Source organism: Cololabis saira, chromosome 21 (assembly GCF_033807715.1).
Source record: "Cololabis saira isolate AMF1-May2022 chromosome 21, fColSai1.1, whole genome shotgun sequence".
Lineage (NCBI taxonomy): Eukaryota > Metazoa > Chordata > Actinopteri > Beloniformes > Belonidae > Cololabis > Cololabis saira.
This window is the reverse complement of record NC_084607.1, coordinates 2,945,806-2,961,737: the sequence shown is the minus strand read 5'-3', so window position 1 is coordinate 2,961,737 and position 15,932 is coordinate 2,945,806. Positions and strand designations below refer to the sequence as shown.

General features: G+C 38.7%; 1 protein-coding gene and 1 pseudogene across 1 annotated transcript; one reads left to right on the top strand and one right to left on the bottom strand.

Moving 5' to 3' along the window:
• Positions 1 to 2,435: 2,435 nt before the first annotated feature.
• On the top strand, positions 2,436 to 4,945 carry LOC133422544 (uncharacterized). The gene has a single exon (XM_061712566.1). The coding sequence runs from the start codon at positions 2,436 to 2,438 to the stop codon at positions 4,923 to 4,925; it is 2,490 nt and encodes an 829-aa protein (XP_061568550.1). The 3' UTR covers positions 4,926 to 4,945.
• Positions 4,946 to 7,507: 2,562 nt separating this feature from the next.
• LOC133421965 (nuclear GTPase SLIP-GC-like) lies at positions 7,508 to 15,124 on the bottom strand (annotated as a pseudogene).
• Positions 15,125 to 15,932: the final 808 nt, after the last annotated feature.

Genomic DNA, 15,932 nt, shown 5'->3' with positions numbered 1-15,932 from the left:
CTTCCTCTTCAGGGTCAGAGGTAGACTACTCTAATCACCCGGTGGACCCGCCCAGGGGATTATTTTGCCCCTTTCTTGAGGGCTCAGGTCTAATGTCCGCTGCTGCGCCAAATCCAGCCGGATCTGGGGTTCTAATCTTCGTGGGGGGGTCCGGTGGGGCCCAATGCGACTAGTGACACCACGTGTCACCTTTCTTGTGGAGTCGGATGACGTGGGAGGTCCGTTCTGGGTCCTGTCCACCTTGGCTCCGACCACTGTCTCTTGATGACTCACAGGGGAACCCCCTCTGTCTGTGGGGTCCGTGTCCGTGTCCATGTCCGTCCGTACGTCCGTCCCCAACCTGTTTGGAGTAAGCAGATACCAAACTTTGCAGTTCGGAGAAGTGAGCTTTCTGACCAAATTGGTATTCGTCAGTCTCCTTCAAGTAGGGCGCATTCTACGGCCCTAGAAAAAGTCGTCCAGTCTGTAGTTCGTACGGGTCAGTCCGTGGCCCGCGTTCACCCATGTCATTTTGGTCTGTGCACAGATTTTTGCCAATTTAGTCTTCATAATTGCATGTCCCATCCAGCGTTTCCCAAACGCCTTCATGATCTCACCTACTACACAATACTCAACTCCAGATTATTCAATACACTATCCTACAATTTCATATAGATAGGTGTGGAGCAATAATTGTTTCTTTATGAACATTACTGATTTATTTCCCTTCGGGCACTGTATGTACACCCACTTCAACAATCCAGACATGCAAATTACTCTGTTAAATCCTTTACGCGGTCAGGGGGTACTTAGGATTGTCCACACGATTAACATTTCCTTTGTGGAAAAGTGACATTTCTAGGTAACAAAAAGTAAAAATCATTAGCTCACATGAAACTACGGCATATTTGCCCCAAAATACCGGTCGATGAAAAATGAATTATTACAATAACTGAAAAACATATTCCTTCTTGTTAAGCTCCTCCGTAATTCACTGTTGAATGTTACATAAAGACATATCATCGTACAGAAAAAAGTTGAAAATGATCTGCCCCAGGGGGCTAAATACTGACATGTTTTCTGGGAATACCAAGTGAAACAACCTTTCTTGTATCACATAACAACATCCATGAAATTCAAAATCTCCTTCACAATGAGCTTTCTAAGGTGGATATTTGGATCAAAATGAACAAAACCTCTCTTAATATTAAGAAAACAAATTATATATCATTTAGTTTCAATAAAGAACAAAAGAATACGGAAAATCTGGCCTTTCAGATCAAAATAAATGATAAAGAAATAAAGAAAGTACACTCTACTAAATTCCTTGGGGTCCTCATTGATGACTTTCTAAACTCTAATCGTCATATAGATCACTTTTGCAAATATCTAAATATCTAAGAATGTCGGTCTGCTTTTCAAACCGAGACACCTGCTTCCACGCTCTGCTCTTCTTATTCTTTATAAACCTTTGTTTGGACAACATCTAAATTCCTGTACTATTATTTACTGTAATACTTATCCCAGATATCTAAAAAAATTTGACCTTTTACAAAAAAGAGAAATTACTCGTGCCATTTCCTGGACTGAATTTAATTCACCTAATCGCCATCTGTTTGCCCATTGTTTCCCATCTCAAGGCCACTATTATTTATATTTCTTATTAAGAGCTGTCTTTACCATGTCTACCTCTATACTGTTGCACCTTTCACTATTTTAATCGTATATATTTTAAAACGTGCCACATTGTTTATCTACCGTACATTTGTTATTTACTGTTGCTACTTTTAAATCTGAGTGGAAAGCGAAATAACCGGAGTCAAATTCCTTGGGCAATGTTCAAACTTGACTAATAAATCTGATTCTGATTCTGATTCTAATTCCTTCAATCCTTCTAGAAACTACTGTTTCCCATGTTTCGTCTTCCTCGTATACTATTGCATATGCTAATTGTAACCCTTCGTTCCAGTATTTAAAACAGTATCCGTCTACAAACAAATTAATCGCTTCGTCAAATGGTGTTTTCGCTAAGTCTTCCCTGACTTTGTCGTCTCGAAACAATTCTTTGCATGCACTTGTGTGGTTTTCCCCCTGTGATATCCTTCATGTGTGTACGAATATTTTGTGCTTCATTTTCTTAATTTCTTTTGATTAATTTCTTTTTGATTAATTTCGCCGTAGCTGCTACATGCTGTGTACATGTAGGGTCGTGTTTACATGTCATACATGATTACCAACCTTACTCCCCCTTTTCTGAAACAGGATCATTGAGCAGTCATGTGACCTTAGTCATGTGACTCCTTTGAGTCTATAACTGCCAGAGCTACTTCCTGTGGACCAAACAACTGATGAAGGTGTTTGGATGAACACCGAAACGTCTTGTGTTTTTAAGTATGTTTTAAGTCCAGTGTTTTTAAAAATAAAACCCTTTTTAGAAGAACTTTCTACCTGGATAAATGAATCTCCACAGACATATTACTGAGCATTTTGGCAAGGACAGCCTGAAGGTGCTACGGGAGTATGAGAAAACAGCAAGAAAAGTGGCAGAGTACAGGAACCATGTGCGTTTCCACCTAAGATGTCGGCTTCATGGGATCACACCAAAAAGCTTGCGCCTCAGATCATCCCTCAAAGGCCACAAAACAAAAGGTATTTTACAGAGAGCACAAAAACAGCTACTAAATGAAAGGATACGACAGGTCCATTTCACTCTTGATGTCTTGAAGCAAGAAGACAAACGGTTACATGAAATGTTGGCTACCAAATTACCAGAGGACATTTTACACAAAGTGACTGATTTTGTGCATCAAGCACAGTTGGCCCAACACACCAAGAGCAAGGAAAGACAAATTAAGAAGTTTGACTCTTTGTGCTCACACACTCAGGGCTTTGGACGGAATACTCCATGTGAAGAAAAATTTGATGGGAGTGAGATGTCTGACAAATGGGTGAAAAACCTGTCTGATAGAGAGCTCACAAAGCCAGAGATGGAGGTTTTGGCCAGAGGTCTGAACTTTGCAGTAACACCGGACCAAATCCCAGTGGTAGACATGATCACAGCAACCGAGTCAGCTATCCGGAACAATAACATCCCTGAGGATGTGGCTGAACAGCTTCGTGCTCAGGTTTCCATGTCTCTTCTGAACGCAAAACCCCCACCATCCAATCTCACCCAACAAGAAAAAAGGGCCCTGACATCTCTAAGTAAGGATAACAACATCACTATCTTGCCAGCAGATAAGGGGAGATGTACAGTGGTGCTGGATACAGATGACTATCATTCCAGGGTAACCAGCCTGTTGAGAGACCATAACACATATGAACTTCTGAAGAGAGACCCCACCAGCAAGTTCAAGAAACAGGTAATCAATTGCCTACAGTCTTTAGAAAAACAAGGAGTTGTAGACCGCAAGCTATACTATCGTTTGTACCCAGGAGAAACCACACCTTGTCTTTATGGTTTACCGAAAATACACAAGGACAACTACCCCCTCAGACCAATTGTCAGCAGCATTAACTCAGTTACATACAACATTGCAAAATACCTGGCCACTGTATTAGCTCCATTAGTTGGTAACACGCCACACCACATACAGAATTCTAAGGATTTTGTGGACAAAATCAGTGGACTCTCTATGCAGAAAGATGAAACCATGGTGTCATACGATGTGACATCCCTGTTCACATGCGTACCAACAGCATTGGCAGTCGAGACAGTGCGGGAACGACTGAGCCATGACCACACACTAAGGGACAGAACACAACTCAACCCAGACCAGGTGAGCACCCTGTTGGAGCTATGTTTGAGTACCACCTATTTCAAATATAAAGAGGTCTTCTATAGACAGAAGCATGGCTGTGCTATGGGCTCCCCTGTGTCTCCCATTGTGGCCAACCTATATATGGAGGAAGTGGAGAGGAAGGCACTGGAGACTTACAGTGGAGCTCGTCCCACTCACTGGTTCAGGTACGTGGACGACACATGGGTGAAGATGAAGACCAATGAAATCGGCCCCTTCACTGACCACATCAACTCTGTGGATAATTACATCAAATTCACAAAAGAGGAGATGAGGGAAAATCAACTTCCCTTCTTAGACTGTGGTATAAGCCTGGGAGGAGAAGGAGAGCTTCAAGTGGAGGTTTATCGAAAACCCACGCACACCGACCAGTACCTGATGTTTGACTCTCACCATCCTCTGGAGCACAAACTGGGAGTGATCCGCACCCTACAACATCGGGCAAAGACCGTGCCCACCAACCCAGAGGCAAGGGACAAAGAACAGAAACATATAAAGCAAGCGTTAAAACAGTGCCACTATCCTGAGTGGGCCTTCACCAAAACACAAAAGAACCAGCAGAAAGATCCAAAACCAGGAAACACCAAAACTCCAAAACCCAGAAGAAGTCATGTTGTCGTTCCATATGTGGCTGGACTGTCTGAGAAGTTCCGAAGGGTTTTCTCCAAGCACAACATCCCTGTGTACTTTAAACCTAAAAACACCTTGAGACAGCGGTTGGTCCACCCTAAGGATCAGATTCCCAAACATCAAAAGAGCAACCTGGTGTATGCAGTGAAATGCACAGAGGAGTGCAAAGAGCTCTACATTGGGGAGACGAAACAGCCGCTCAGCAAACGCATGTCGCAACACAGGAGGGGGAATTCTTCGGGACAAGACTCTGCAGTCTACACCCACCTACAAAAAGAAAAACACAGTTTTAGGGATCAGGACGTCCACGTCCTGGACAGAGAGGATGGATGGTTTGAGAGGGGCGTAAGGGAGGCCATCTATGTGAAAGTGGAGCGGCCCTCTTTAAATAGAGGGGGGGGACTGAGACATCATTTGTCCTCGTCTTACAATGCTGTTTTGAAGACATTACCCCGGCGCTTAACAGACCAACCAACTTGCTCCACCTCACAGGTGGGGGGAGGGGCATCTGTTTAGGCTCCTGGGACACCATCTTCTCTGGCTCACTCATTGAGCAGTCATGTGACCTTAGTCATGTGACTCCTTTGAGTCTATAACTGCCAGAGCTACTTCCTGTGGACCAAACAACTGATGAAGGTGTTTGGATGAACACCGAAACGTCTTGTGTTTTTAAGTATGTTTTAAGTCCAGTGTTTTTAAAAAAAAAAAAAAAACCCTTTTTAGAAGGATCATTTGTTGATGATCCTGTTACAGAAAGATCTAAATAAAATGGAGACGAGTAATCTAGAGAGGAGAGGACTGCTGCCGACGATAGTATTTGTGTCAGCAGAATAAACGCCTTTTCTGCGGCCTCGGCCCAACCTAATTGTGCCGTTCGGTTCCTAACCCCTAGTTGTTTCACCATGTCGTGCAACTATTGGGTGGTGTAGGTGTAGTCAGGTATTACGTCCTCAGTCTTAAAAGGACAACATGTCCCCCATAATCAAAGGTGTGGGGTGGTGGAGGACGGAGGAACAGCATTCTGGAGAGATGTGCACTCCCTTCCGAGACACTAATCTCCCAGGAATTAAATCTGTCTTCTAACGTATTATAATTTTGCTTTGGAGGCATTAAATCCTTAGCCTGATGGCCTGGGCGCAAAGCCAATGACACATGAGGGTAGGCCTCATCCGTCATTTCATACCACCTTAGTCGAGCAGTTGTAAGTGCAGTGGAGGCGGCTACGCCTACCGCCGAAACATACATGTATGTGCATGCAATACTCCAATGGTCCCCTTGTATGTTTTAGAAGGCCTCATGGTAGCATTGGGTGTCGTGACATAAAATAATGTGAGATGTAAGGGATTGGGGGAATGAGCGTAAGGACCCCAGGTGTCGAGGGGCGCCACTGTTGATAGACCGTATATCGGGCCAGGAGTAGACGGTGTTTCTGGTTCAAACAAAGTCCAACATACTGTATTTCTGCAGCCAGACCTGGCTGAGGAGATAACATGAACTGTCCGCTGAATGGATAACCCACGCATTGTTGTGTCCCTCCGTCCAGAAAGGTAAGCGTCAAACCATCGGGACCCCACTGAATCATCACCCCCAACGTGATCAGTTGGTCTGTCCCCATCAGGTCACAAGGAGCTTGCGGTGATACGAGAAAAAAAAATGTTTCAGGGTTTGCAGTCCCACCGTGTAAATGGTAGAGTCTGTTTATCTCCAGAGAAGCCAGTCCCCGTCAGTGTACGGATGGACGGATGGGATTCTCTCCTGGCAAAAAGTAGCCCTGGTCACAGGCTAGGTTCGGGCTTTGCATGGGACCCCCTCGTCCACCTCCGGGTCCCGCCCTTGTCCACCCATCCCTCTGTATGCGTAATGGTAATGTCGGGGTTGGGTGCCCCAAGGTGGTTATACAATTCTTGTGTGTGTTTAATGCCTGAATTACTAACAGTGCCTTTGGCCTAACCCCAGCCATTGACCCCGTGCCTGTTCTTTAATTTAGCAGTTCTTAAATTCAGCAGTTGTCATTCCTTAAATTTAGCAGTTATTAAATTCAGCAGTTATCATTCCTTAAATTTAGCAGTTATTAAATTCAGCAGTTATCATTCCTTAAATTTAACAGTTATTAAATTCAGCAGCTGGGTATTTACTTAAGACTTTGGACACGGTCTTGATTTGAGTGATAACCAATGCAGAAAAAATGCTTACCCTGAATTTGCCGCGCGGGCCGTGTCCTCGCCTATTTCGTAACCAGCTGTTCTTTCATAATTACCTCTTTTCCTCTTTCTCAATCCCGGACGAGCCCCCAAATTGTTGTGATCGAATTGATCACCCCTGGTTTGTTGATTGAGCTGAAAAAGTTAAATAAAGACACAAGACTGGGATACAATTAAAGAGGTTACCTCTGCAATGGGAGACCCAGGGTGAACCGCCTCTGCAGCCATCCTACCTAGATCTGCCAGCTCTGCGTCCGAGAACAAGTTTTATTACTCTTAGAGAAAGGGGGAGAGGGGTGGCCCAAGTTTATGGCTCGGGGGCCCCTCTTATCTGGTACTGCATGGTGAGAAGTCAGAGGAATGCACCTTAGTTTTACATACAGAAACATTTAGTTAATCAGCACATGCAGTTTACATATTCAGTTTGGTTTTGAATTATTTTTTATTCAACACTATCCAATCAGAACCTTCCAAACCCCCAGACCTTAAGAGGAATTGGATAAAGCCAATCAAACGTGTTTTCCATGTAAACTTCAATTCGGAATTACTATTTCCATGTAAACCCAAAGGAAAATAGTTTAATTCTGAATTATTTAATGCGGAATAATTAATTCCGAATTAAAAAACATCATGTAACCGTGGCCATTATGTCACATGCTTAATGAAACTTGGTACCCATTCACAGAGGGTAGGAAAATAAATGTTTATCCCTTAACCTGTTGCTTCCCCTTGGACATTGCTTTGTTGCAGATGTTCAAAGCACCATAAATCCTACATTCTCTGCATATAACCTCTGTTCACTAGGGTCGCTTATCTATCTATACTTAATAAGATAAAATAATTTTGAGAGAATTAATTGTGCATTTTTATTCAGATTTTATTGAACAATATTCCACATTTAAATGCATGTATTTAACGCCATGTATGCTGCAGTGTATACGTCTAAACATAGATTTAGCAAAAAAAAAGTAGACAATTTGTGATTGGTATATAATTTTTGTTGTAACAATGCTTCTAAATCTTACACTGTTGGAAAGCCTGTTTATTTCCATTTTAAATCGTAACACATTTGTGAGGGATGTGCAGAAGAGCTGACTATGTGCCCAAGTGTGTCAAGTGGCCCTGACCTTTGTGAGGGCCTGCAGCTTCCACCACTTGAAAATGCTACTTGCTTCAGGAGATACAAACTGGAATTCACTCAGTGACCAGGAATCAATTCTTTCTTTTCTTTTCTTTTGAAAGTTGACAATGGCCAAAAAGCAGGTGAATATTAAACACAAATGCAAACAGAAGTTCAAGGAAATGTAACCCAAGAAATCATAATTAATCAACTACTAGAAATTCATCTTGAAAATAAAAAATCCCCCCCATATTGAAACCTCCAAACCACATTTTAAAGCTCTACTCAATTAACTTTACCCTCGGCTTTTAATTCCTGTAAATACACAAATCACATTTTTTTAATTATTTTTAACTTTAAATTCTTTTAAAAATGCCCCACATATTTTAATTATGACATTTTAACTTGCACTTCAATCACATGATTCTCTAATACATCACAGTTCAACCTCAATTCTATTTCACAAATGCACGCTCCCCGGCTCCTTCTTCCTCATTTGAAACTAGCTTTAGTCCTTCAAAATCTTTGGCTCATCAAATCTACAATATGAACTATATTCAAGGTGCTGCTTTAAATTTCCACATCATAAATAAATGGAAATGTTTTCTTCCCATCCCATGAACCAACATGACTTATTTCAAAATAAGGTTTCAAGGTGTGATGAAAGGAAATAACATCCCTGGTTGAGTTAAATTGGGAACTAAGCATTTTAATTACATTCCCACATTTTCCATCTCTCTAATAAAACAAAAGGTAATAAACACCTAATAAAAGAAATATGAATCCCATAAATGATTAAAATATTGCTCTGCATCCAAAGAACACTCAAAAAGAAGATGGAAGACAGGCTAAAACAAGTGAAAAAAAAGTTGACATTATACTACCACCATTTAAAAAAAGACATTAATGAAAACTTTTATCTCAAAATTTTCAGGAGCTTGAACTTGAAGTGTCCGGGATGGTTATTTTCATGGACTCCTTCTTGGCTTCAGTGCATCTGTTGGAAAAACAGAATTAAATGGATTATTAACATTTGTTAGTTAGCACCGAAAATTCACTGCCAAAACTTTTAAGGATGTTTAATTGCTAACAAAAGATTTACCTCCATTATTTTTTCATATTTGAGCTGGTTTTTAGTTCATTGTAGAATTCTTGTACCGTTGCAAGCTCTTCTGAAACATCTATGGAAAAACAAAAGTTTAGAGTTTGAATTATAATTTTACATGATTTTACTCTTCTGCAACAGTAATTTCACCTTGTCACATTCCCTTTCAAGATTACTGGTGGTGAAAAATGTACCAATTTATTTTTGCTGTTTGAAACTTTATATCCCCTTTCCTAATAATATGTAGAGAATAAAATAATTACATTTTAAAACACAGTATCAGAGCATTTTGCAAAATTTTCAAAACACAAGTGTTTACTAGTTTTAATCAACAAATAAAGTCCATGTTTGGAGGCCAGAGGTTGCAGGAGGGCAGTTACACATCCTGCTTTCATCTGACCCGATAATGTTTAGTTTATCATTTATAACCTCATTTTGTTTTCTCCCACTGATTAGTTTAGAAATCACTTATGATTGTTTCTTGATGATTTTTGTGATTATCGTAAAACTATTCCGTTACTATACCTGGGATTGAGAGGTCCTCCATCCGGAGGGCACAGTGGATTGATTCCTTCATCTTTTCCCCCAGTGTCTTCTGGACATCTTCCTAATTTGGCGTTAAAAATATTGTAATTTAACACAAAGCAAAGAATTGATTTGAAAAAATGTAATGATACACATAAATACTTAGGTTTTATATATGTTTTTTTCTTAGATTTTTTAAGTTAAAGCACCTTTAAGAATGACATATACCATAAAAACATTTAAAACTGCAGAATTAAAGCTCTGCATAGTTTTCAGTCTCAACGTGTAAAAGGTAATTTTATATAATGGAACAAACCATCAAGTCTTTCAGCTTGTTCAACATCACGTCCTTGGCTCGGTCAAAGATCTTTGCGTCATGGACATGTTTCTTAATCGTGTCCCTCATGTTTTGCAGAGACCCCTGCCCTGTGATTTCTGCTGCTTCTTCATAAGAAAATGAAATAAAATGCTTATGTGAATTTTACGCATAGCTAACATTCTTTTGCATAACTAAATAACTTTCTTACTGTTGTAACCCTCTTGCATGTTTTCCTCAATGGTCTCTATCAGACTGCCATAGATGTTTTTCTTGCGCTCACGGATGTCTTTGTTCAGTTTTGTCTTTATCTGTTCCTCCTAACAAGGACCAAGACCATTTTAAATCAGAAAATATGTTACATTATTTCAAAACTGAGTATGAGTGTGTAAGTCTGTAATTACAACTACCGAGTTCTCCAGCACACAGCCAACAGTAATAAACTATAACAGCTTTGAAGTCGGAGAAGTAAAATGAGAAATTAATACTATAATAAATACAGCTTTAACCAAATTTATACTGGTAACTTAGTAAGATCATTTTATTTTTGTAACTTTACCTCTGTCTTGAGAAATATCAGCTGCAGTTCAACACCTTTGTGGTTCCGAATCTCCTCAGTAACAAGAGAAAACTCCCTGATGACACCGTTGAATGGTGCACTTTCTCCATCATTCCTGAAAATGTTGAAATACAAATCATCATTACTTTAGTATTTTCATCATCTGATAAAATGGGATTATGAACCGATTTCAAATATTCCCGACAGCTGGAAAATTAGTTGCCCAATTATTTTTATGCACGTTAATTTCTTACGGGAAGGTGTTCTTGAATTTCTCATCAATGCTGTTCATGAGTTTCAAAGCCAAGTCCAAGTTGAGGTTTAATGGTTTCCGTGGGTGGATGCCACTGTTATTGACGACACACCTCAGTGTTTGGTGAAATCCACTGCCAGACGTCTCCTGTGACATAACAGTGAAACATTCATTCTGAACATGCATGTACAGAAGGTCAATATTGATCTGATGTTTCTGATCAAAATGCATACTGGAGGATAAAGGAATCCTTTCAAGGTTTTTTCACAGGATTTTTTTGAATTTTCCACTCCTTCAGTAAGACAATTTTGAAAGGCATTGTAGGTGTCATCCATTTCTTTTTTGATAGAGCCAAGTTGAAGGGACAGGTTTCTCTCAAGGTCTTCACACACTTTTGTTTTTTCAGCAACCTAAAAACAAGTTTTAAGAAAAATGTTTTTATATTTTTGTGTGCAAACTGCTTTGATTTTTACATGAGTTGCATTTCACGTAGATGTCTTCAGTTTTAACATTACATTTCACCGAAATTTCAGAGGTCATCAAGATGGCTTTTCTTTATTTTTCCATCAATCAAGATGAGAATATTTTCAGGAAAGTTCATCAGTTCTATAGATTATTCCTTTAAATACGTTTGACATCCATCTCACCGCTTCTCCAAGACTGGCTCCTTGAATCAGAGAGAGAAGCCCGTGAGCCCCAGACACATAGTTCACCGTCTCTGAGTGACGTTCGTTGAGAGTTTCCAAGAACTCCTGAAGCTTGGGTATTTCTGTAAAAGTACAAAACAAAGAAAACTAAAAATGTAAAATAACATTTTCTCATCTTAAGACAAAGAAACAAAAATGAGGGCTCGCAGGGTGTCACAGTGGTTAAAGCAAGCGGCCCATGTACTGAGGCTACAGTCCTGCAGCGGTCGCAGGTTTGAGTCCCGACCTGGGGCCCTTTGCTGCATGTCATCCCCCTTCTCTGTATCTAACCCTTTACACCTTGAATAAAGGCCACTAGAGCCACACAAAAAATATTTAAAAAAAGAAACAAAAATGAGGACATATGTTTTGCATCATTTCTGTATCCACAAAGTCTAACAAAATAAACAAACTTACCAGTTTCTTCCTCATTTAAAAGTTTCCTTTCAAAAAACTCTGTGGAGCTCACTGTGAAGACCTCGAAGCAGTCATCACTGAAGTGTTTCTGGGGAAAATGGAAGCTTATCATATTTTTTGAAGTAAACAATTCCTGAAAAAACTTCTCTCAGTATTTGAAACTCACTTTAATTTTGCTATGCTTGTTGAATTCCTCTTTCAGTTTCTTTTTCACATTTTCGTTCCTGTCAATACGGGGGGCTTTTGGTGAACTGTTTAAAAAAAGATATGTAATGTTTGAAGATATAGTGTACATATATTATTAAACTGACACATATATATACAGTACAGACCAAAAGTTTGGACACATCTCTCATTCAAACAAATGGGGAAGTGCATCCAAACTTTCTGTCTGTACTGTACATATATTTATATTAGAATTAATGGAGTCTGACTTGCTGCCATTGTTGTTTTTTTTCCCTTAGGTCTTATTGACTTTCATGTTAAGGGTAAATACTGTAAGCCGGCTTACCGATGATCAGATTTGGTGCAGATGAAGTGAATGCGTTGACACTCGCCACCATTTCCAAGGAGATGACATGAGCTTTCAAGGAACTCCCAGGCTTCCTTTTCTGATGCTGCTCGATTGATTTCAGCTACAATCCACACTGTCGAACAATTACCAAGAACCTGTAGGGGCAGAATATGTATTGGAATAATATACACAATTATTCATGATTAGGAAATAGATTTTAGAACATTACAGGTTCTGGTAAAATTGCAAAGCATAAAATAATAATAATAATAATAATGATAATAATAATAATAATAATAGTCACCCCTTTCCACATTTGATCTCTGCTCTTGTTACGGTCCCCGTTCCCAGGAAGGTCCACCAGTGTGACGTGCTGGAGAAGATCATTGTGTGGCTTTGGCACCTTTACGGTCACACATTTGACCAGCGGCCAGTACGATCTTTTTACATCTTCACTTCTTATGTATTTGGCAAATCCTGCAGATAGCTCTTCAGCCTGGAGATGAAAAGAATAAAAGGAATATTTATTTCATTCACAGCCACTGTGTACAAATTCATTGAAGTTAAATTAATGTATTAGTAAGAATGAAAGACTTTATTTACAGATTCAGCATTCAAAATCTTGTTCGTGCCCTGCAGGAATTCAGGAATTTCTCTGAAGTATTTACTGTCTATGAGGTCTTCAGGGGATTTTGTCTTCCATTCATATCCGTACAGAGCTGACAGCTTCTCACGGATTTTATTGTCTTCAATGTCTTCATCATGCTCTTGTTCCTGATCTTCATTGTCATGAAACTGATTCATTGACCACAGCTCATCTTCCCACTCCTAAAAACAAAGGAAAATGATGTAAACTTAAGATTGACTATGAGACTGTAACCAAATCTTTTTTTTAGAAACTACAGTAATATGTAAATCCAAATAGAAAGCCTCTTTTTTGTTGTTGTTGTTTTTACCTCTTTTGTGATGAACTCAATCTCTGCCTCATACTTTGGTGTGTCCATGTTTGTGTTCATGTTTCCCTCCACTTTGATCACGACTGAGGTGCACGCAGTCACGCTTCCAGAAGGCAAAAGATTCTCCTGTCCAATCACAGCATTTATCAAAGAGCTCTTTCCAGCCCCCGTTCTACCAAAAACACCAACAATCTCCCTCTTGTCTACCTCCAGATCACGTATTTTAGACCTGCAAAAGATTTAGACATGATTCATCAATAATTGGTTGATTTCATACAAACTTTGAAATCACAATGATTTGGGAACAAACTTTAATATGGGCAGATGAAAAGTTTTAAAGACCACATTTGAAATACAAAGGATGGGTTCCTTAGGTGATGCTTAACTTTTGGCATTGGTTGCTTAAAAACTGTTGCTTAAGAACATTTAAAAAAAATAGAGAAAAAAAGAGAAAGCAATTATTTTTTTTATCATTTTGAAGGACATTTTGAATACAATAAAAGTTAAACTGTTTGTGATAAAAACTTTTGTGAAAGCTGCATAAGACACTTCATGTAATACTTACTTCAGGAAAGTATTGAGCTTTCTGTTTTCTTGGTTTTGGAGTTTCAAATTGACATCTCCCATTATGTGCCTAACACCAGACAGTATCATCGTTTCTGTCATCATAAAAGTTACAAGAAAGAAATATTAGGGAATCATGAACAATTCAATTTATGGAAATCTATTGTACAACAACAACATCCTCTGGTCTTTCAATGACAGAGTTTATGCTGTATATCACGTGTGGCGTTGATGTTTGTAATACCTGAGACTGATCTGGATCCAGTCTTACAAAGCTGCTTAGATGGTGTTTCCAATTTACTGGACTCTCCCTGAACATCCAGCTTTCTCTTTCCTTGTTATGTTTATTTGAAAGAAAGAAAAAACATTTAAGTTTCTTTGGTGCTTGTTTTGGTTTAATTTTAATTTTTGATTACAGAGAACAATAAATAAGATCTAATCTAAAATGCTGTGTGTCTCACCGATGTCAGCTGTAGATGTTGCAGCCTGAGGACAAACAAAAATAAAACTTGATGAACAGCATTGAGCCATTAACTGGAAATATACACGATACTAAAGCTTTTTTTTTAATAAAAAAAAGGCTTTGTCCTGTAGTGAACACACAACAATTGTCTTTAAGCTTTCATCCAATTCAGAATTTATTTAAGTAATGCAGGGAGTGTGAGTTAGGAAACAACAGATGACGTTCACCATCTTTGTCTGTCAATCATGATCCCATGACAAGGTTTAGTGTCATAAAATGTAATGTTTAGGCATGCTAAATCACATGTATCTATAAACTCTGAACAAAATACATTTATAATCACAAATCATATAATATACATTTGATTAATGTAAAAATATGTTTAACTTACTTGAGTAGAAAAGTCTTGAACTGTGTTTTGTTCTTCCTAGGGGGGGAAGAAATATTGACTTGATTATCATTAAAAGACAGTTTCTTCCCCCGAGCTGTTGCTCTAATAAACTCTCATCACTCATGGAGTCTCAGAGAAATCAATTAATCACCGTGCAATAACAATAATGACAGTAATTATAATAACACAATCATATTCTGTGACAATGCACCTTCAATAATCATGTCTACCTCATTCTGCTGCACCTTTCACTTTTTAAAAATTGTATATATGTTAATAAGAGCTTAATAAGAGGAATTTGTCTATTACCTATTTACCTATTTACTGTAGAGTAGAGAACAACCGAGTCAAATTCCATATCTTGTCTGACCTGACCTGGCCAAATAAACGTGATTCTGATTCTAAAACCACTGTGAAACTCTATTTGTTTACTTTATCATAACTAAAAACATGTTCTTTTATAATAGTTTATCAACAAAAATTGGATTCCCAAATGTTTAGAGTAAAAATGTGCATCATATAGTCCCAGTTCTGGACATTACCTTCAGCTGTTTCAGTCTCTTCTTGAACATTGATCGAGGTCCCACTTTGTTGATCAGATCTTTAATGTCATCATCGTCCAGGGTATATAGATTTTCCCTGTCAACGCTTTCATCTGTAAATAACACATATAATCTTTGTCATGAAGAAAATATTTTTGAAGTTGCAGCCTGAATCCATTTTATACATTTCTGTAATTTTTGAAATTGATGAGAAGTTTTGTTGTTCTTTAAATACCAACTAGTATCATTCAACTGGTTAATCATCTTGATAAATCTTTCATATATTTTATATTATTGCACACAAGAACAAGCATGAATCTGTTGTAACTGATCTGGAAAAACAAGCAAACTACAACCTGTCCATCCCTTCTTCAGTTTTGTGTGGTTAGCAATTAAAATCACTATTGTTCAACATATTTTCCTTTATTAATAATGTGCTTCAACAGTTTACCTTTAAATCTTTGAATCCACTCGCTTAGACCCCACTCTCTTAGTTTACCACGAACAAAGTCATCCATGACCAAGAGCATAAACTGAAAAATGAATCACAATGTTACTTTTATATTCATGTCTGCTCTAAGGTACAGATTTGTCTGGTACAAATAAGGCAGATTAATTATTTTTTTTTAAATCTGATTAAAACAGATCTTAAAACAGCTTACCTTTTACAGAGTTATGGAATCAAAAACAGACTAACAGAGGTTAAGGAGATCGTGGTGGTGAGTGAGACATGCAGGAAGGCTGTTGGCAGAGTAACGTAGATGGGAGGCGCTACACTGAGCAGACAAATAATTGCTTTTAATTGGTTCCGCAGAGACTTTCTAAAAAAAGAAAGTCTCTGCAAGTCTTCATGCCTACGTGGTAAATACTGTTCACATGCCTTTTTACCATTTTCCAAGCTAGCACATAAA